A 20,181-nucleotide genomic window follows, 5' to 3' on the forward strand; every position below is an offset into this window, starting at 1 on the left:
AAATATTTGTTTGAAGAAATGAAAAAAACTGAAGTTTTAAAACGGCTGCAAAAGTGAGATAATTCTTGTGAGATAAACCCAAGTTTATTTCATTCTAACTCTGTCCACGTGTTGATCGATATATTTTGTACTTTTGCGCGTATGTGCTTTTTGCACGCATGCACGCCACATTATACGCACATTTTAATACGCGCGCGTGATGCCAAACGCTGTTCGTGTGTGGCTGTTGAATACGCATTGCATTGTTCCATTGTTTACTTTCTAATAATTATGATGCAATAATATACATTTGAATTTTATCCATGACGCTCACTGATTAGAGATTGCCATTCTTTCAAAATTTGATGCAATTTTACTGCAATTGCAGTTTTTTGTTCAACTGAGGTGACAAAATGATTTCCACTGTTACGTCGACGTGCACCTCAAACGGAAACAGTAAGTTTCCAAGAAGTACCAGTTCGGCAGCCTGTACTACAGACATCGGTGCAGCAGACACGTTTCCGCAGGAAAACTTTACAGGTTTTTTGAGTGACACAAGCAACGACAGTAGAAACGACGGCAAATCAGAGGCACAGAGGAGATCTACGGTGACACAACCAGCGCTCCAAAACCATCCCAACAACTTGAAGGTTGTTCTGCCGACAACAGTTGCCAGTAAACCGAATTCTAGTATCGGTAACATCACCCCGATCAGTTCAGGTCAGATGTTCTACTTGCTTCCAGCCTCAACCGTCAAAAATGCGGCATCGACCGGAGCCATCATTCTTAACCGGTAGGATTTGATTTGTGATTCATCAGCCTATGACAATAATAACTTCACCAATTTATAAAAAAAAGTGTCTTAATTTATTTTAACATGAGTAGGCCTAGGTCCAAACTGTAAATCAATGGTGGAATAAATACAAGAGCACAGTTTGCGAATTGCATTTCGTGTGAATATTCAAATCAAAACTCTTCCGTGAAAACAAGCCTTGAAGCCCAATATGGTTGTAAGAATTTACCAAGTTTATCTAGAATACTCACTACTAGTAACTATACCACGGTACACGAGGTAGGTTGTCCTAGAGAGGCGGCCCGTTTTCACAAAACCTCTTTCTTTTCTAATACTAATAGACCATCTATTGAAAGTGAGTCTCAAACCGGCAAAGTGACGAAGACGTCATCAGTAAATACAACTACTCCAAGCATCACTTGTAAAATCGGGGAGAAACTCTACAAATGCTTCGAAATAGAGTCAACAACTGAGGATGAATCTCATATGGTCTCCAAGCTATCAACTGCTGAAGGTGAGTCTTGTATGGTCTCCAAGCTATCAACTACTGAAGAGGAATCTCGTATGGTCTCAAAGCTATCAACTACTGAAGATGAAGCTCGTATGGTCTCCAAGCTGTCAACTACTGAAGAGGAATCTCATATGGTCTCCAAGCTATCAACTACTGAAGAGGAATCTCGAAAGGTCTCCAAGCTATCAACTACTGAAGAGGAATCTCGTATGGTCTCCAAGCTATCAACTACTGAAGAGGAATCTCGTATGGTCTCCAAGCTACCAGCTACTGAAGAGGAATCTCATATGGTCTCCAAGCTATCAACTGCTGAAGAGGAATCTCGTATAATCTCCAAGCTACCAGCTACTGAAGATGAATCTCGTATGGTCTCCAAGCTATCAACTACTGAAGATGAAGCTCCTATGGTCTCCAAGCTATCAAATACTGAAGAGGAATCTCGAAAGGTCTCCAAGCTACCAGCTACTGAAGAGGAATCTCGAAAGGTTTCCAAGCTATCAACTACTGAAGAGGAATCTCGTATGGTTGCCAGGCTATCACCGACACAGCAGCATCCAGTCACAACCTCCCACCAGCTTCATCCTCGTACCACAGGGCATCCCGTCGACACGATTCCAAGTTTGGGTTCCCATCCCAGGTTAGTAAAGTTGTTACAGTAATTTCTCTGTTCCCCGGTATTCCAATTTTCTTATTTTCCAACCTTGTCCTTTTCTGCATTTTTTTTTGAACTGTGACTTTTTGCCTTTTTCTAGACAGACATGTTAAAGCAGATATATTCAAAACAGGTCTATTTATTTTATGACATTCAGCAGCCAACAGGTGACAAGTGTAACTGACTCAACAGAAGTCCGTTTTGTAACTACCAACGACACATCGTCTACATCCAGCATCGGTCCCACACTATTGAATGAAAACCCCAAACAACCATCGGAGCTAGTGCCGCCATTCCTCCCGCCCTCAACTCCTGAAAATACAGTTGACCCGTCTCCCGTCCCTGGTGAGGCCGACACGACCGACACAAAGAAATTGTACACAGAGCTGACCGTGTACATACCCGAGAATCTGCAATCCATGCAACCAGCTGGAGAAATAGCGCCCTCTAAGGCCTTGCCAAACCCCGATCAGTCTGAGTTCGAGGGTCCTCAGCTCCAAATCAACGAAAACTGCTCCAATGCCTTCGGGGGTGGTTCCTATGCCACGCCCATGGGCTGCACCCTTCCCGACGCCATGACGCCCTCTACGGTGGCAGACAAGCCCCAAGCCCCCACGCCGTCTGGTATCTGTGCTGATGACGTCAGAGTGAAATCTACCGACGCCGATGCCATGCCTGCTCCCAACTCTCACAGTAAGTCTGTTATCTTACACGTTATAATCTACAATGAGAAGCAACATTCTTTGGTTTTTCATTACTTGTCGGTTTCCCAGTCACTGCCTCGGTAGACTCGTATGGGTATCCATATTGACATTTGTGTTAGTATTTTAGTAGTGTCCATCAACAAGTCCTGACAAGTTCTCATACTGAGTACATGTACCCACAACTCCATCACACATTCATCACAAGTCTTAAGTCAAAAGCTATTTTAATGAACTGGCATTCCTTCGTCATTGCCCATCCCCTGTTAGCTGTGACCAGATGATGGTCAACTAAAATGCCGCCATTATTGTTTTTCCAGGTTTACCCAAGAAGAAGCGCAATCGTCAAGCCAACCACGTCAAGCGACCAATGAACGCCTTCATGGTCTGGGCTCGTATCCACAGAGCGCGCCTAGCCCACCAAAACCCACACGCCAATAACGCTGACATCAGCATCCAGCTTGGCCAATCATGGAACGCACTGACGTTGGAACAAAAGCAACCATTCTACGATGAAGCTGAGAAACTGAAGAAACTGCACAGGCAGGAAAATCCGGGTATGTCTGATGACGTCATTAATGTATGCAAAAGCATTGGCGCCAAATGTTTGCTCAAAGTGTTCATTTAACAATATTTTTTCTTTGTCTGTTTCTAGGTTGGGTATACAGCCCCCGCCCGCCAAAACGAAGACGCGAGGGTTACACCCTCGCTCCCAGTGGCATAGACCAAGCCGCTATTCTTCCCAAGTGTAAACTCAATTCGAACTCAACCTCGTACTTCACATTTGGGTCGCAGCCTCGTTACGTCATCCCACAGAACGAATCAGGGGGTAAATAAATGAATGTGTTGGTCCGTCGGTTTGTTTTTGTTTGTCTGTATCATGAATGTTTCTGATCATGTTGGTTTGTGTAGTTACTTTTCGTTATCAATATAGGCTATATACCGGTACGTACTCGCTGCGGCAATTTTCTTTGACGACACTCAATTTTACAAAAACAAATCACATATGTTTTGTTTCTATGTCAAAACACGCCCAGTTTTCAATGATATGCAATATTAATATTAATCGCTAATTTGTAATCGTTTTGAAACTAAAGGGTTCCAGGCAGGGTCACGTGCACAACTGGTACCCGGTATCAACACAAGCACCATTCAGTTACCTGTCAAGAACACCAGTTATACAACCAAGCAGGTTTGTGTAGTCAGGGTACTTTTTGGCGTATTACGGTAACTGTACGAATACAACAATATTCATTTCGCGTACCTGTTTCAGTAATTCAATATTTGGTTTGCCATGTTCAGTCTTATTACTATTCTACTTTCATTTTAAGCGTAAACATGTCAATCTAACAAAAAACACAAACAATTTGAATTGTTTGAATATTATTGCTGAATTTTTTTCTAATTATTTAGTTTTACGTGAATACTTACCGATTCTAGAGATCCCTGATAGCAATTACATCTTTCTTTGACCATCTCCTCCAGCACTACGTGATAGAGCCCATAGGAGCACCCCAACCCCCATCAGCCATCAAAGCATCTCGACCGTCCTGTCATCCAACAGTATTTGGTCAAACAGCCGTCGGTCAAATTGCACGGCCAATGGGAGTCCCGTCTTCCTCAGCCGATGGTGGCGCACTTCTCCGGCTCGGTGTTCAAAATGGGAAGCAGAATGTTCTCCCAGGCCAGGGGCAAGGGACAGACACAGCCGCTGTGCTTATCAATGATGTTCCCATGATGGTGCATCCCAACGTGCAGATTATTAAAGGAACTGTATTGCCTACAAGGTATACAGCGCCCGCACAGGCAGGCAATGTCCAGGCGACAGTTCACGCCCCTGTTACTGAGTCCGGACAGAAAGGTCACGGGGATTCATCAGCGAACCCGGGGTCAGATTCGGGGCCGGATTCAGGGTCAGATGCAGGATCATCCCAGTCATTTCAGGATGGCGATTTAGATGACGATGAGCGATCCCTGAATCTACACATACCTGAAGATCAGTATTCCGCCAATGAGCGTCGCACAATCGATGCGCAGCTGTTTGAGCGATTCCTGTCCGACATCAACTCCTGCACGAAGAAGCAAGATCGTCGCCAGACGCCCCCACCGACCATTCAGGAAAACAGGCCTGAGGACGACATTGGTGAAGGCAAAGATGAACTGATTGACGTTGTAACATAAACTAAACCCGTTTGAGTTATGACAATCCAATGAATTGTTTTAATTTACCATCCTGTTCTTAACCACGAATTTTTATGGATCTTCGCATAATATTATGTACGGCATAAAGGTATAGCTTAGGTCTACACCTCCTGCGTTGCAGGTGTCTCCGAATGTATTCTTTGTTATGCTAATTTAGCAACAATGAATACACAGAAGATTGAAAATATAATTGAAGTTAAATTTAATGTAAATATTAGGTTAAAATTCTCCATAGGCCCAATGTTCTGACAAAACTGATTAGCAATTTTGAAGTTTATCATTAATGTATTAAATGGGTGTTACTATTTACTTGTTCCATGAGTTCTCTGTAATATTTATCTGTTGTTATACTGGTAATCAATATTCTTTTGTAAACCTTCGTCAAAAGAACAAAAAAAGACAAATCATTTTCCAAAGAATTATTAATGTCATTGTCCGTTTTTAGTCGAACGACTTAAATATCACAGACTTCGAATTCACAAAAAAAACACCATTATTTGAACATTTCAATTCGTGCATCTATAAATGGTTAAGACTACCTGCAATGATTTTTCCACTTATTGAATCGACGGGCAAAACACAGAAGTTCAGTTGAGCTTTTCCCACACCATCACTGCAGGCAAGACGCACGACTCCGTCTAGACAAGAATCAAGATTGTTTTTCTTCCACTGGAGAAAACTCCCTCTTTGAGACAGTCAAATAATTGAGAACCACAGACGCGATTTCCAACAATGATTATTTAAATTAGGAATTGGGCTTCTTACAAATCGACTGAATAGGTCCGATCGCTGGTACTTATGGTGCAAATTATTGCAGTTTGACAGCTGTACAGTAATGTTGCGTGCCCTCATACATCTCATCAACGCGTGGCTTGCAGCGACAACACGATCCTCTAAAACGACAACTTTGAATCTGCATTCAGAAGGTAAAATCATGCTTTTGTTTCATCAATTTACTAGTTTGAATGAGGCAGGTGTTAATGATAGTCTTAATCGTCATTTATTGAACATCACAGTACATGTATACAAAAACCCAACCACTACAAGTTCAGTATTCCGATTTAAATTTCATTACCTCTTACTGCATTACGCAGCGTCGCTGAGAGTAAAATGGTTATTACAGACAAGATGTCGAAGGAACAGCTAGGGAGCTGGGAAAAGTGGCAGGCCTGAAATGGGGAGGGCCAGGGAGGGGTGCAGGGAGGGGATCTAGAAATCAGATGGGAGGGGTTGACTTCCTTAATCAAACCTCATTGAGACATCCATCATCATCAATTTTGACAGATTGTGTTGGGGATGGATAGGGGTGCTTCAAGCAGGGTAGTCTAAGGAGGCTTCATATCACTTTCATTGTCTCCTCCTAGATCCGACAACGTACTTTAGACCGATTACACTCCACACGGTAATACCTCCACTGAGCGCAATGGAAGGACAAACAACCCCCGCCAGACCACAGCAAACCACGCCCGCCACCATCTTCCCCACCCAGTCATTAGAGGCGGACCCCACGGTGTCACGTAATGTCAACCAACCAATGAGCGTGCTCCTGGCTGATATAACTTCCCTGATGCACCTATCTATAGAACGTGACGATTACAAAGGTATAATGCTAACACTGTAAAACACTGTACTTCAAGAGATAATGTAGGAATTTTCTCTTCATGGATTTTGTCCGTTTCCAATATTCCAATACGTTAAATTCAAAGAAGAATGTTCAAATCTTAACCAGTTTCAGGGGGAGTGTCATGGGGGCGGGGTTATGTGGCGGGGCTAGGGCGTGGACTTACAATGCACATTGAGTTTTTTTTATATACCTGGTAGTGTCGTAGCTTTGCCGCAAATGCCACTGTTGCTGTTCCCTGTTTCAGGCCCACCATCAACCTTCCTGACAGATCTTGAGAAGACGGTGATCGAGCGCTTGAAGAAAGCAGACACTGTAGTGGAGATAAATCGAGATACTAAAGGGATAGCTCAGGATAGCGCATCAGTCTGGAACCCGATCGAGGCCAAGGCTACGGTTTCCGACGCTCAAAGGTATACCGGCGGATTCGGGATATTCTAAACATCGTCTTATTTCTCTCTATCAGTCTTCAAATTTGAGTCTTCAAAAGTAATATCGTCGCCTCTTTCAACATCAATTCGATTTCATCCATAAACTTGTCATCAAACCAAATTGTATAATAACGTACTAATTATTTTACTAAAAATGATGAAAACAAAAGTTAAAGCAGTGCTCACCGGGAGTTATTCTGGCTGAATTTTTGGCCCCGCTGGGCCTTCATCGGAGCTGGACTTGTGGGTTGGGTTTTGACTCATGATCAGAGAGTTCAAATCCAGCCGCTGGCTGGTTTTCGTCCATGGGCAAGCCATTTTAGCAGCGCAAGCGTCTCCTCCTTCGAACTGGAGACACTACTCGGTTGGTCTTTACGTGATGAACACTAATGGACATATCTTCTCCTATTTCAAATGACATCTCTGGAATTTTGCAGATCTATGGATCATGGCTCTAACAGCCAGCCAGTACCCAGACCACGAGCTGACCTGGTCAGTCAACAGGGCGCAGCAGACTGTACCATCACTGACCGACCTCTCTGTATGACATTTGACAGCGGAATATCGAGGTAGGAGGTGCATTTACGCTCATGCATGGGCAGGTGTAGCACGCGCTATAATCTTTTGACCAATAGGATTACCAAAATGTGCGCGAGCGTTCACTATAGATATGGCTATAAGCCCCGCCCACTCTTGGGCATAAGATTTTATATTTGAAGGGCATTCATGGTGGGGCAGTCACGGCCTTGATTGGTCAAATCCTCGTGGGGCGGGGCCTAACAAATCTGTCAATTATTGCAACTGGCGTGGTTCTGTACACGGTAAGCGCTTCCTGCGCCCCGTTCAACTCAAGACTAATTGCAACGAATTTCATAACGGTAACTGAAATTCGAATTCTACTTACGGAATTTCTCACTTCATTTTTCAGCCCTGCTGAGAAAGAGCGCCCTGTATTGGAAGAAGACGCTGCCGTTACTAAGGATCTGCATCATCGTTTGCAGCATCTCAAGGCGTTCGTGGAGGCAAAACTGCAGGATTCTAGTCAGCCCCAAAAAGGTACGGTAACTGAAACCACCTTGAGGCAAGTCTACTATTACAAACGTATACACAACTCTCCGCCCATTTCAAACATGTGTATTTCAATTTGAATCACAGGTGCAACATTATCGGAAGAGATCAGAGAACGCCTCTGTAAGATCGCCCAGGCTAGTCTTGCTTCCAGTCGCTCCGAGAACCTATCTGCTCCCGAGCTGTTCATGGAAAAAGCACTGTCCGGCAGCCTTCTGGTATTTGAAAATACAAAGGTAAACACCAAAGACTTATTGGTAAATGCTTAAAAAAAACACTTGATCTTAAAATGTCGAATCGCTGGATAATGATTTAAGAAATAAATTCTGACACACCATTAATGATAAGTTTGATACATTTCTGGAGTTGTGTTTCTAAATGGTGTTGATAATTTCAATTCTCTGGCAGCTGTCGGCCGAAGTAGCCTACTTGAAGAAGAAAGTTGAGATTCTTGAAGATGTAGCTGGGACTCGAGGCTTCAGTACCAAAGCTTGTACGGTATGGACAAACAACAAAAATTCTCAAGAGCTGGTGAAGTATCATCTTATAATAATCTGTTTTATCCTTTCTTCGTCCCTTCAAAGTAATTTTGGTCACAATTCCAAGTTATTAAAGAATGAGATCTATGGTTTATATTTTATATTTGTTAGCCTTCTATGGAGTCTATAAGCATCGGATCACAAACAGATGAACTTCTCAACCAACCCTCAACATTTGATGAAGCAGACTTTGGGTAAGTTGCTAGGCCTATGTTTTCATCAAAATCATGAGTTGATAAAAACTACCAAAGTGACAAAAACTCTATGGTATTGAGCTGTCATTTCTCAATTGAAAACAACTTAAGAAATTAACGAGCATATTTATTACAAAACAATATTCAATATGTGAAAATGGAAAGCAATTAAATCAGGTTAATTACGGTACACAGAGGGAATTTTTGAAATACGATAGGGCAGCCTGCAAAGTCGATTGCAGAAACTGAGCAGTTTGTAATTTTTAATAAAATCTTGAGAATATAATTTCACTTGATAATGATGCACACTGCTTAGGCCAAGGTAAAAAAAAAATGGTTTCTCGTCCAGGATTTCTTTTCTTAAGGAAAGAGACAGACTATTCCCCAAGATGGCATACATTCTTACATTTTCTGGACTCTTTTGCTGATACTTTGTGTCAAAAGGAGCCATCGCCCTTTCTATTAGATGTTGAACTTGCATATAGCGACAATTTTGTTGGCAACTAATAAAGAGACAAAATTATATTGCAAACGCACACTGGTTTATAGTTTTTAATTTGGCCTTTAAGATTACAACATTATGGCTTGATTTCTTTTGAATGCTTCTCATCAGGTTGTCAGATTTTTCTCTGTCACCGGAGACAAACTGTCTGATGAGTACAGCTCTCTGCAGAGACGGTGACTTTCCCCAACCCTCTGGTATGTCCACACCGGGCGTGGTACCCAACAAACGACAACGTCGCAAGATTGAGGTCCCCACACAACTCAAAGGTAAATACATGTATGCATGTCCCTGCTAGCTGCCCCACCCAGAGTCGCTGGCGACTTCAAATTTCGTTGCCCTCCCTTGTTTATATAGCTAGTGACCCGGGATCCCTAGCATGCACGTGAATTATGGCAAGTGAATTACCCACGATGCTTTGCTACAGCTGCATTTCCTTTACAAGGTTTATTTTGTGAAAGGGTTGGAAGCACATGTGACATAGGGCAGGCCGCTGGAACATTGTTTTTATGCTATTGAAATCCAAAACCTTACTAGTTAAGTCGTCGAGGCATAATTTTAATTTGGACAAATCAAGTTGGTGACAGTTTTGGATGACGAGTCCCATCTCCTTTGATCTTGCAGTGACAACATCAACATCTTATTCAAGCATCAATCCGTGGGCCGATGCGGACGATAAACAGCAGAACGCATCCTCTGTAGGGTGCTGGAGGGGACTGTGCGCCTGCTTGCGCTTCTACAACACTCCACACGCAAGACATCACTAGATGCGAGAGTGACCCGCCCATCTCCCTACAGCTCATGTGAATTACAAATTTGGAACCATTATAAGATGGAGATTTGGAACCACACGACTTTTCAAATGTAACAATTTAGTTCCATGGATAAAAACACTGATCAGAAAATGACGGAATTTTGTTTTAAATTTCTTTCAGGCAGGTTTTCAAAGTACTGTATTTATTTGAAAGCAAATTAAAGTAGGGAAAAAGTGCATACTGTTTTTGTATGGGTAATGTGTTCCTTCATATTATGGTAATGTGTTCCTTCATTTTATAACAATGTAATGAACTAATTAATGCCATCTTTATCGTATTAAACCGTCTCATCGATACACACGAGAAGCTTAAAGTATCAGAAAGCTACCAGTAATATTCAAGGATAATATCATTTTGTTAAAATTTTGTTTAGGCTGGACATAATTTAGGGATTTTGTTAAGTCTACAATTCTTTGCATAGGCCTACTTCTCAATCCATAATCAAAATAACGTAGCAAAAAATAAACAATGTAAAAGTAAACTGAAAATTTAATTCAATTCTTCAAATAATTTGCTGATAATCTTCTAAAAGCGATAGTTTCTACAATCTCTAGAAAGGAAGGCAATCATTTAACATGCAAATCGAGAGTTATTTGCCCACGAATATGTTGTAAATAGTATTCTTTTGCTTTACTAAGCGCATATATATGTTTGTCTAAAAGTTCAAAGAAAACATCATTGATGTTTATTAAAATCCAGATTGGAAAAAAAAAATGAATCAAAGATTTATTGATGTGAATACATATATATTGGTTTTATGACTCTTCATTCTGCAAGCTATTCATGATTAAATTTGCAATAATAGAGTCCAAAACACATCAAAAGTAAATTTGAGGGTTCTTTTGCAACTTCACCTATCATTTAGTTTAAGAAAGTTCATGGCCATCCTAGCTGATACAAATACAGTGATCCATGCGTAAAATATGGAACACAATATGGAACAAAACAATTTAAAGAAAAATGCAGTGTTTCACTACACATGGAATTATACAAATATAAACCAAATAATGTTCCTGTCATTTGAGAGAAAGAAAAATCAGAAAAATAAAATCCCATATGAAACTTATTTTCTACAATTTACAGAATTTGACAGTCACTATGTGTATTTTTACATAGCTTTAAATACATTTTAGGAATCTGATTTTTGAATAAAGGTGCGAGATGACTATCTGGTCACAGCCTTGTATGAGCTATGCATGTACTTATTTAAAAGAAAGATGAACACAAAGCTAAGATTTTGTTTGTTCGCAAATCTTAAATAACTATTTCACAGCTTACATTTTGCAGTCTTTTCAAAAGTATAATTAAGATTATTTGGGTGCTGATCACATGCTTTAAATAAAGGAAAAGCTCTCAAAGTAAAAAAAAATCCAATTAAAATGCATGATGTCATTGAAAAGAAAAATGTAAATTTAAACTTTTTCAAAATCAAAACCAACAAAATAATATCCTATTTTATCTTCACTTGCACTTTTTAAAGAATATTCAAACTAACAAATTTGAAACACAAACTTTTTGTTCGTTTTCACCATGATTATACATTTTTAATCTTACTCAGTGAGTTTTTATTTAATATCAATTTTTCCCCCAGAAAAACATGACAGAGTGCAAATCATAATCCATCAGCAACAATTTTAAAAGAATATGAGATGTTGGAGTCTAAGAACTGCCCTCTATCCACATACCATGCCACGCCCCTTGCTGCACACCCCATGCCGCACCGCCCTTGCCAAGTCCATCTTACCCCACCCCCACTTGCCGCACCCCCCTTGCCGCACCCCCACTTGCCAAGCCCATCTTACCACACCCCACTTGCCGCACCCCCCTTGCCGCACCCCCCTTGCCACAGCCCCCCTTGCCGTACCCCACTGCCAAGCCCATCTTACCACACCCCTTGCCAACCTCATGCCACACCTCCACGCTAACGGTCACCTCTTACTTTTCTTCATGGCTTCCCGCAGTAGGCGATCAAAATCGGTTTCCATTTTATTTTCGCCTTGGATGGAAGCTGGTTCTTGCTCGTAACCAATGTCCAGTGCTAGCTCTTCTTGCCCCATTGAATCTGGGAACAAAATGTAAAAGCCAATCAGCATGCTTACCTGTCATAACCTTATGAATTATGCATTAATTATAGTCCAATCAGAAAAAAGGTAATAGAGCATGAAACAAGGAAAACTGATCCTTGGTTCTGATTGGCTGCCATAATCAGCATGCTTACCTGTCATAACCTTATGAATTATGCATTAATTATAGTCCAATCAGAAAAAAAGGTAATAGAGCATGAAACAAGGAAAACTGATCCTTGGTTCTGATTGGCTGCCATAATCAGCATGCTTACGCATCACAACCTTATGAATTATGCATTAATTATAGCCCAATCAGAAAACAGGTAATAGAGCATGAAACAAGGAAAACTGATCCTTGGTTCTGATTGGCTGCCATAATCAGCATGCTTACGCATCACAACCTTATGAATTATGCATTAATTATAGTCCAATCAGAAAACAGGTAATAGAGCATGAAACAAGGAAAACTGATCCTTGGTTCTGAATGGCTGCCAGCCGATTAGGTCCCTGAGTCTACTCACCAAGGTCTTCATAATTTGTTCTGCAGAAATGTCGACGACCACCGAAGCAGATATCATATTCTGGTTCATTGTAATCTTTATTTGCCCCTTTATAAGTAGAAACAATAATAAGAATCAATCACCAATATTGAATCGAGTATATAAAATGCTCCCTCGCCGATACCAAATTCACAATATCACGTGAGATATCTGTTGAAATGTAAACAGAAGAAAATAGTTACAAAATCAAGAAAACTGGATTTGAAGTTGATAGAAAATGTACCACTTTTGAGGAGACGCCACTTCAAGAATCATCCCATTTGACTAAAAACATTATCTTAACAGTTTCTATGTTAACTGAAAAAATCCATATTCCTACCTTCAACAGCTGCGTAGGCATCACACTTGTACATGAAAGTCACAAAAGCATAGTTATCCCTGTGGGAAAACAACATGTCCATTCAGTCATGAATATTCATATCTGAATAATTAACATCCACATGGTAATTTGATATAAATACTGAATATTTGTTAGCTATTGGTGTGGAACACTCACCCAACATCTCTGAAATGTAGCGTTATCCGTTCTATTTCCCCAAACTTCTCAAATCTTTTCCGGAGGGTGTTGCGTGTGGTCCCATATGGAATGCGTCCGATGTAAACAACTCGACGATCGGACTAATAAGGAAGAAAACAAAGGCGTACATTCAGATTTCAGAAGAAAGCAAATTTAACACAAGAGGCAAGTCAGATTTCAACCCCAAGTATCCCACAAAACTGTGTAAATCTGTAATACTGACAGCCTTGAGGCTTCTCGTACAACCTCAAAATCCACAAATTCTACCTACGTCCTTTCCATTCCATTCCGCTTTAAGAAAGTTTATATTGACCCAGAGGTGGGCTGTTATCTTTGTCTTACACCCCTCTACCCCCTAGGCTGCTACCCTCGTCTTACACCCCTCTACCCACCTAGGCTGCTACCCTTGTCTTACACCCCTCTACTCACAGGCTTGTACCCTGCCTTACCCACTGATCTTGCTGTTCCTTTAATCTCTCCTCCCTCCTCTCCTGTTGGATGCGTTCCACGCTGACACTTCGCATTCTTCTTCTGCTTCGTGATCGGCTGAAAGATGAGAACACAATTCAAGAATGTTTAAAAAATAGCTTTGCTTTGTAATGGAGATTGATGCTAACCTGGAATGATAGCGAAGCTTGTCGGGGTCGGCTGGCCGGTTCAAGTCTAATGAACCAGCCAGTACCGCAACCAAACTGTTGCAAGATGGAAACCTTTGACCTACTGGACAGCAGCACAGATGTCCTACTCACTTGACCATCAACCCTTCCTGGGTCGGTAGGTGCCTGAGCCACTTGTAGCAGGCAAAGCCGAATATAGGAATTATCATGAAATGCAAGTGTAAAACAGATATGGTATTAAAGATGCCATCCAGAGTGTGAGATAACTTATGGGTTGATAATGATTGACAAACCATAATTTTTTACCTGTGCCTACGTCGGTGACTGTCTCTCCGTCGCCTGTCTGACTCACGGGAGCGTGATCGAGAATAACATGACCCTGATCTTGATCTCCTTCTTGAACTAGAGGATGACCTTGAGTGTGACCTTGAGTGTGACCTCGAGTGTGACCTGGGTCGCCAATGTCTGGATCTTGAGTGTGACCTAGAACGGGACCTTGAGGATGAAGATGAAGAGTAGGTTGAATATCTTCGCCGACGACGCCGTATTACGGAACGCGAACGTGAGCGAGATCGTGAGCGTGATTGCGAGGTCGATGACAGAGAAGTGTAAGACATTCTTGAATCTCTTCGACATCTCCTCCTTGGGTAAGATGAACATGACGACGATGTTGAACAGGAACGATCTCTGGATAAAGACCTAGAACTTGACCTTGAACGAGAAGACAGGGAGGAAAGTGAGCGACAACGAGAATACCGGTCTGAGCCACTGGTTTTTCTGTTCTCACAATGGGAGTGACCATTTGATATTCCTTCAAACTCGGTGGCAGTGCTCTGTGCATATTCATTACAATGTTTGTCATCATTAATTACACCGGTATTTCCTGTATCTGATTCAAGAGTTTCTGTTGTCACATTCTTGTCTCTGTTCAGATCTTGTTCTTCGTCACAGATGCTACTTTTGGTCTTTCTATGATGCCTCCCTCTATCTCGCTGGCGATGTCTTGATCTATATCGATGACTGTGATCCTTGGATGTGTCCTTGATTTGCTGTAATTTCTCCAACTCCTCCTTCTCTTTCAACTTTGTCATTTCTTCTTCTTCCTTCTTTCGAGCTTCCTCCTCTTCCACCTTACTGATTTCTTGGTACATGTGCTTCCCAAGGAAATAATCAGGGATCTTGTCAAAGAATGATGGCTTGCTATCTTTGTCTTGTACGCTTTCCTCTTCCGTGGGATCATCAGCTGCTCTTTCGGTGCTCTTGTTTTCAGTCTGTTTTCCCGTTTGGCTAGTCTTGACAGGCACAGCTACCTCAGGCATTGGGCGGATGTAATCAGGTAGCTTATCGATCAAATTTACCGGATCTAGAACTCCCTCCTTGGCACTTTCAGAGTGTTTCCCTCCGGATGCGCCGCTCAGCTTTTTACCCTTCTTTCTGATCTTATACTTCTGTTTGTAAACAGCTTTCCTCTCTTCAACTGAGAGGCGATTGGAGTCGTTGAGGGGGCTAGATGATGCTGAATTGATTCGGTTCACGTTCTGTCCACTCGGGCTACAGTAATCATGGTCCATGACAAGATAATCAAAGCCTTGATCTGCACTACAGATCTCCGATAACCCTTGGTGCTGGATTGTGACTGGACTTGAGATTCGGCTGCCTGGTAGACTGACGCACTCACGTTCTGCGATCAGCAAGTTGGTCTCCTTAGCTCGGAGACGTTTGGTAGGCATTGCTAGGGGCTCCAGGAGGATTGTAGACTTCCTCTTGACTGGGGTGATCTTCTTGGCAAGATTCTTGGCATCTGATCGAGTTAAGAACAAATTCAAAATTTTAAAAATCTTTCAGCACAGGTTTCTGACTGAATTACACACCCACAGAGCATCCAGAACATAATTGGACAACATAATGTGTACAAGTTACAGGAAGTTATTGATTCTTCTGCAACAACTCAAACAAGCTGATCAGCATATCCGTGGACATTTTGTCATGATTTTTAATATTAAAGCAGTTCTATCAAGATTATCATGCTGTAAGTTATTGAGATGATACAGTTATTTTTTTAAAATAAGACATTCTAAATAAAATCTACCTAAAAATCAATCGGGGTAGCTAAAATTAGATTTTCCAACAATAATTATGTTTTCAACACAACTTTCGAAATGAAAAATAAATAAATATAAGTCATATTAATATAATTCACCTTGATGTTTGCTTGACTTCAACCTGCTTTTGGGAATCTCCCTGAGAAAAAAAAAAGCAATCGACTGTAAATACAAAGGCACATTATGTAAACAATGTCAAACATTTTAGGGTGACATCATATATCATGGAACAATTTGAAAATAGGGGTCTGTTTCCAACCTACCTATGCTCCATGGAGTCTGTCATGGCTGCAGCTTCTGTCTGCTCAAACTGCTGTAGTAGGCTGCCTAGGTCATTGGCTTCAATGCCTGCAAAGAGAAGGAAAACCATCCACTGAAACCCACACAAGTAAGCAAGGTGGATTGTTGAAAAGTGTTTTCCATAAAGCATTGAGCTGTATGACTTTTCATTTACACAAGAAAACTAGGTAGACACACAGTGGCACTTTCCTCGCCTTTCACCTGTGGCCGAGGTTCGAATCTCCACCTTACTCAGTGGGTTTTCCCTGGTATGTTAATCTAGGGTTTTTCCTGTTATCTCTAACAACTGAGCATTTCTTCATGCTATGGTCGCAAGTAGAGAGGCAAATGGTGTTGATGTGGCTTGCCAAAATACATGCCAACGGCTGGATTCGAACCCCTGCCCCTCTGATTGTGACTACACAAACTCTTCCTGCTAGGCCACAGTCTTTTCGATATGACTGTTACTTTGCACAGTGGTGTCTACCCCCCCCCCCCCCCCCCCCCCCCCCAAGATCCTCCAAAATCAACTTGAATACTTCAGGGAATTGTGCAGGATTAAAGTTCAGGTTATTTCTGGCTGCTGTTAATTTACACAAGGTTCAATTCCCCTTTCAAGAATTCCTGCATTGTGGAAGAATTCGGAGAACATTTTGAGGCAAAATTGCCAAGGAATTGGGATTAACTAGACCATTTACCAATATCTAGCACGTCGTCTTGACATTTCTCCTCATCTTCCATAAATAAGAATCTTTCCTGTGTCTCCTCTTTGTCGTAACTTGTAAGATGCTCAATAGTCAGGTTTCCGAGGTCTCCCATGTCCATTGCTTTTTGTGCCGGAGCCCGGGCAGGTTCGTCCATGAGGGCCAGGTGCTGTTCCAACTCATACTCCCTCTGCTGGTGACTCGGTTCGCGAGGGGGAAAGAGAATTTGGTAGTGCAGTGATGACAGGTCTTCAGGCTCTTCCTCCATGATTTCTTACTCCCTGTGTAAGACAACCAAGATATACAATCATCACTTGAAAGGTATAATGGTAAAACAACTCAATAAGAGGGAGGCCAGAGAATGTATTGAATTTGAACTTTGAAGAGGGTGCTCATCATTTTGAGGGCAGAACTTTGTAGTAACAAATTGCTATTATCTTTGGTTGTGTTAATTTTGCACATGTATATGATTTGGAAACTTTGCATGGCGGATGAGATAAAGTACAAAAATTGCGAAAAATTTACAAACTTACATAAACACACATTTTGGACGACTTGGACAAGCCAGCCTGCCGGCGCGGCCATGCGCGCGCCGGCCGTATATTTTGCGACTCGACTTTCATGACTTTTAATTTTATCTCTTCAAAAAATTTATATTCAAATATACTTTCAATAAAATTACACTTATTTAGAACAATTTCACGAAACCTTTGGTTTCCACTTACGCTTTTGTCATAAAAAAAAGTGTAGAAAAGCCCCAAATGGTGAAACTTTAGGCAGAGCAGACGTAAATTTCCTGACATGTGTTCGTGTACATTTCTACATGTGCAATGTGCTAGACTGATATACGGTTAACTAGCGCATTATTTCTTGTGCAGATGTGGGGCGGGAACCAGGTACATTCCAACGCATACATTAAGTCTGGTGCCACCAGCCAAAACACGTGAATTCTGTCGCGAAGTCTGGGTGACGATTAGCAACACCCCTAACTTTAAACTGGTAACTGCTCCATACCAAAGATACCCATATACAATGCGTTACAGGTGCCATTGCATACCAGCGAAAGTTCGCACCCGTATGGATAATAATGGAGGCATATTCTTGTCCGTGTCTATTATAAAATAACCCCTTTTCCCTCTGATTAGATATGTTCAGAATCCTAGTTTGAAAGGGGGGGGGGGGGCACATGTTAAATAAATGAATAATTCTCCCGCCCCAGTTTCTACTCTTTATTTGACAAATCTTCAATTCACCACCCTAAAATCTGTTAATCCATGACCATAGACACATTTTTTTTATCCATCATCCATTTTTAACCCTTCCCACACTGCATACCAAATCGACGACCCTTTTAGTGCAACACTTGGATCATTGTTTTTCTCTCTGAATATTAGTTGTTAAAAGAATGTTTTACAGAAAACACATGAAAAGAAACTGTACACCACCAGTTCAAACAAGTTTTTTTCTTTTACTCCAACAATTTAATATTTCTTTGTGATATGAACTCGACCAAAGTACATGAGGCATTCATATCATAGTCGCTTGTACAGTCATTGTTACCAGTGCAAAGCTAAGACGTTTCAAAAGTTGCCATTATCTTCTTTTTTTTTCAAAAGAAAGTGAACATAATTTCATAGAGCTAACAAGACGACAAATACAAAAGACTTGTTTAAAAAATAATTAAAAAAAAGTTTATTTTCCCCCAAGATTTTATGTTCAGGAACTGTAGTTTTGAAAGTATTGTTAAGAGCCGTGTAACTTATAAAAGTGTACACCCAACGTCGGTTGCGATGTGTCTGAAGAAAATCTCACGATAGGTTGACATAAATGTGAGTTCTTCTAGAATCCCATTAACAATTTATAAGCATACACACTCAATTGTGTGTTTTTAGTTGTTTTGATTTCTAGATTAATAAACCGAGAATTAGGTGAAGCTGTGATAAAAACTGGGCAGAGATATTGAACAGTAACTCAGTTAAAATAATGCGATAATGATCTTTAACAATTAAAATAGTGTTAATTAAGCAAAAGAAAAACAAAGGGTCAAGTTTAAACCACAAATTGGAATCACTTAATAATACATGTAGTAAGTTTTAATATTTTTTATGGATTTTCCTGATACAGGTTTTGTGGATGACTAAATAATAATACAAATAACCTTTAAACAAAAAGTTTAACATGCAGTTGCAAGAATGCAAGATCATTAAAACAGGCTCAATTCACCCAAGCAGACTTTCAGTTCAAGATTTTAGGGATGACACAATAAAAAAATAAAACAGGAAAAAAAAATACGCATTTGAAAGGTTTTCATCTTGGGTTAAATACATGCAAATTATTCGATCCAATTAAATGTTTCTTCTTTTTTTTTTACAAAATCTTCAAAGTTCTCCGAATATGACCCTATAAAAAAGCTATGTACATTATGGTTCATTTCTAGTGTTTTTATTTTCATTATTCATCAATAAGAACTGTACAAAAGTAATCTTTTTAAATATATTTATATCATTTCGTCAACGTGCTGTACAGAGTCGGCTAATACTTCAGGGAAAGCGGGAAGATTCAACTCATGCCCTTTCATTTTCTGTAGTGAATTTTGAATTCGGAAGTTCCCTCTGACAAACAAAATTAAGAAAGCAATACATGATGCCGAAAGTCTTTTAACCATCTTGTTTGTTGTTTCACAATTCAGGGATTATAACATAGCCGTACATTTTGAATAGGGCCGTCTTTTGACATTTCCCCAAAATCATTTTTTTTCTTCCCCAGTCACCTTTCTCTCTTTACTACAATATTTTAACATTAACTTCCTTTTGACAGTAAAAGGGTACATACAGCAAACATAGGGAATAGTTAAGGTTAAGAAATAGCTCTCCCAACTTCCATTAATTTCTAACAAGAATCGTGTGGAATGTGTCGAAACAATTACTAGATCTATTGTGACCCAACAAATACAAAATCCACACGGTGACCCCCCACAAAAGAACAGTTGAAAACCATTGCTTTTCACATATTCATTAGCAATAACACAAACTAATAATTTGGGGTTATTTTGAACTGTTGTGTAAACTTTACAAAGAAAATATGTCCATGAGGACTTCAGCATTCAAGGAGAGTGTTGTCATTTTATATTCAGGTTGAATAATACATTTCTTCATTTTGAGTTAATTGGTAACCATGGGATACAATCTGCACAGTTGTCATATGGATTACACTCATTTGCATGCACCCGGGCATGCTCGACGCCATCTTGTGTCCCGAGGTCAGTAGTAACAGTGTGCAAGTACAAATGGAGACAAAATGGCAGCCAGGGATAGGACTTTTAGTACAA

The 20,181-nt window shown here is 40.7% G+C and overlaps 3 protein-coding genes across 8 annotated transcripts; 2 read left to right on the top strand and 1 right to left on the bottom strand.

The window, feature by feature from the left end:
• On the top strand, window positions 1–5,260 carry LOC119740164 (transcription factor SOX-5-like). 3 transcript variants are annotated; one of them, XM_038215377.1, is made up of 8 exons: window positions 1–772; window positions 1,114–1,261; window positions 1,457–1,920; window positions 2,093–2,628; window positions 2,957–3,193; window positions 3,292–3,465; window positions 3,734–3,828; window positions 4,122–5,260. In XM_038215377.1, exons 1-8 carry the CDS (start codon window positions 393–395, stop codon window positions 4,815–4,817), a joined length of 2,730 nt encoding a protein of 909 aa, XP_038071305.1. In that variant the 5' UTR covers window positions 1–392; the 3' UTR covers window positions 4,818–5,260. The 3 variants fall into 3 exon arrangements, with proteins under 3 accessions (XP_038071305.1, XP_038071303.1, XP_038071304.1); XM_038215375.1 differs by having other exon boundaries at window positions 2–772; window positions 1,114–1,920; XM_038215376.1 differs by having other exon boundaries at window positions 2–772; window positions 1,114–1,920; window positions 2,096–2,628.
• A 385-nt stretch (window positions 5,261–5,645) lies between these two features.
• Window positions 5,646–10,186, top strand: LOC119740167. Of its 2 annotated transcripts, none has more exons than XM_038215382.1 (10): window positions 5,646–5,764; window positions 6,203–6,439; window positions 6,707–6,872; window positions 7,328–7,459; window positions 7,819–7,946; window positions 8,046–8,194; window positions 8,367–8,456; window positions 8,609–8,691; window positions 9,305–9,462; window positions 9,818–10,186. In XM_038215382.1, the coding sequence occupies exons 1-10, from the start codon at window positions 5,674–5,676 to the stop codon at window positions 9,958–9,960; spliced, it is 1,377 nt and encodes a 458-aa protein (XP_038071310.1). In that variant the 5' UTR covers window positions 5,646–5,673; the 3' UTR covers window positions 9,961–10,186. The 2 variants fall into 2 exon arrangements, with proteins under 2 accessions (XP_038071310.1, XP_038071311.1); XM_038215383.1 differs by having other exon boundaries at window positions 5,660–5,764; window positions 6,242–6,439.
• A 1,673-nt stretch (window positions 10,187–11,859) lies between these two features.
• LOC119740165 (peptidyl-prolyl cis-trans isomerase G-like) lies at window positions 11,860–17,715 on the bottom strand. Of its 3 annotated transcripts, none has more exons than XM_038215378.1 (10): window positions 17,580–17,715; window positions 16,848–17,137; window positions 16,134–16,218; window positions 15,969–16,009; window positions 14,075–15,569; window positions 13,601–13,697; window positions 13,131–13,252; window positions 12,954–13,012; window positions 12,596–12,682; window positions 11,860–12,070 (listed from the first exon to the last, which is right to left on the bottom strand). In XM_038215378.1, the coding sequence occupies exons 2-10, from the start codon at window positions 17,119–17,121 to the stop codon at window positions 11,937–11,939; spliced, it is 2,394 nt and encodes a 797-aa protein (XP_038071306.1). In that variant the 5' UTR covers window positions 17,122–17,137; window positions 17,580–17,715; the 3' UTR covers window positions 11,860–11,936. The 3 variants fall into 3 exon arrangements, with proteins under 3 accessions (XP_038071306.1, XP_038071307.1, XP_038071308.1); XM_038215379.1 differs by having other exon boundaries at window positions 16,848–17,134; window positions 17,579–17,715; XM_038215380.1 differs by having other exon boundaries at window positions 16,848–17,136; window positions 17,562–17,715.
• Between the last annotated feature and the right edge of the window lie 2,466 nt (window positions 17,716–20,181).

The sequence above is a fragment of the Patiria miniata genome, unplaced genomic scaffold (assembly GCF_015706575.1).
Source record: "Patiria miniata isolate m_02_andy unplaced genomic scaffold, ASM1570657v1 HiC_scaffold_4, whole genome shotgun sequence".
NCBI classification, from domain to species: domain Eukaryota; kingdom Metazoa; phylum Echinodermata; class Asteroidea; order Valvatida; family Asterinidae; genus Patiria; species Patiria miniata.

Coding starts and splice junctions, on each gene's coding strand:
- LOC119740165 (XM_038215378.1), bottom strand. CDS start 17,121: ATGGAGGAAGAGCCTGAAGACCTGTCATCACTGCACTACCAAATTCTC. Junction 13,013..13,130: donor CTACATTTCAGAGATGTTGG/GTGAGTGTTCCA, acceptor GTTTTCCCACAG/GGATAACTATGCTTTTGTGA. Junction 12,683..12,953: donor TGCCTACGCAGCTGTTGAAG/GTAGGAATATGG, acceptor CTACTTATAAAG/GGGCAAATAAAGATTACAAT.
- LOC119740167 (XM_038215382.1), top strand. CDS start 5,674: ATGTTGCGTGCCCTCATACATCTCATCAACGCGTGGCTTGCAGCGACA. Junction 8,195..8,366: donor TGGTATTTGAAAATACAAAG/GTAAACACCAAA, acceptor ATTCTCTGGCAG/CTGTCGGCCGAAGTAGCCTA. Junction 9,463..9,817: donor GGTCCCCACACAACTCAAAG/GTAAATACATGT, acceptor TTGATCTTGCAG/TGACAACATCAACATCTTAT.
- LOC119740164 (XM_038215375.1), top strand. CDS start 393: ATGATTTCCACTGTTACGTCGACGTGCACCTCAAACGGAAACAGTAAG. Junction 773..1,113: donor GGAGCCATCATTCTTAACCG/GTAGGATTTGAT, acceptor TAATACTAATAG/ACCATCTATTGAAAGTGAGT. Junction 3,466..3,733: donor CCCACAGAACGAATCAGGGG/GTAAATAAATGA, acceptor TTGAAACTAAAG/GGTTCCAGGCAGGGTCACGT.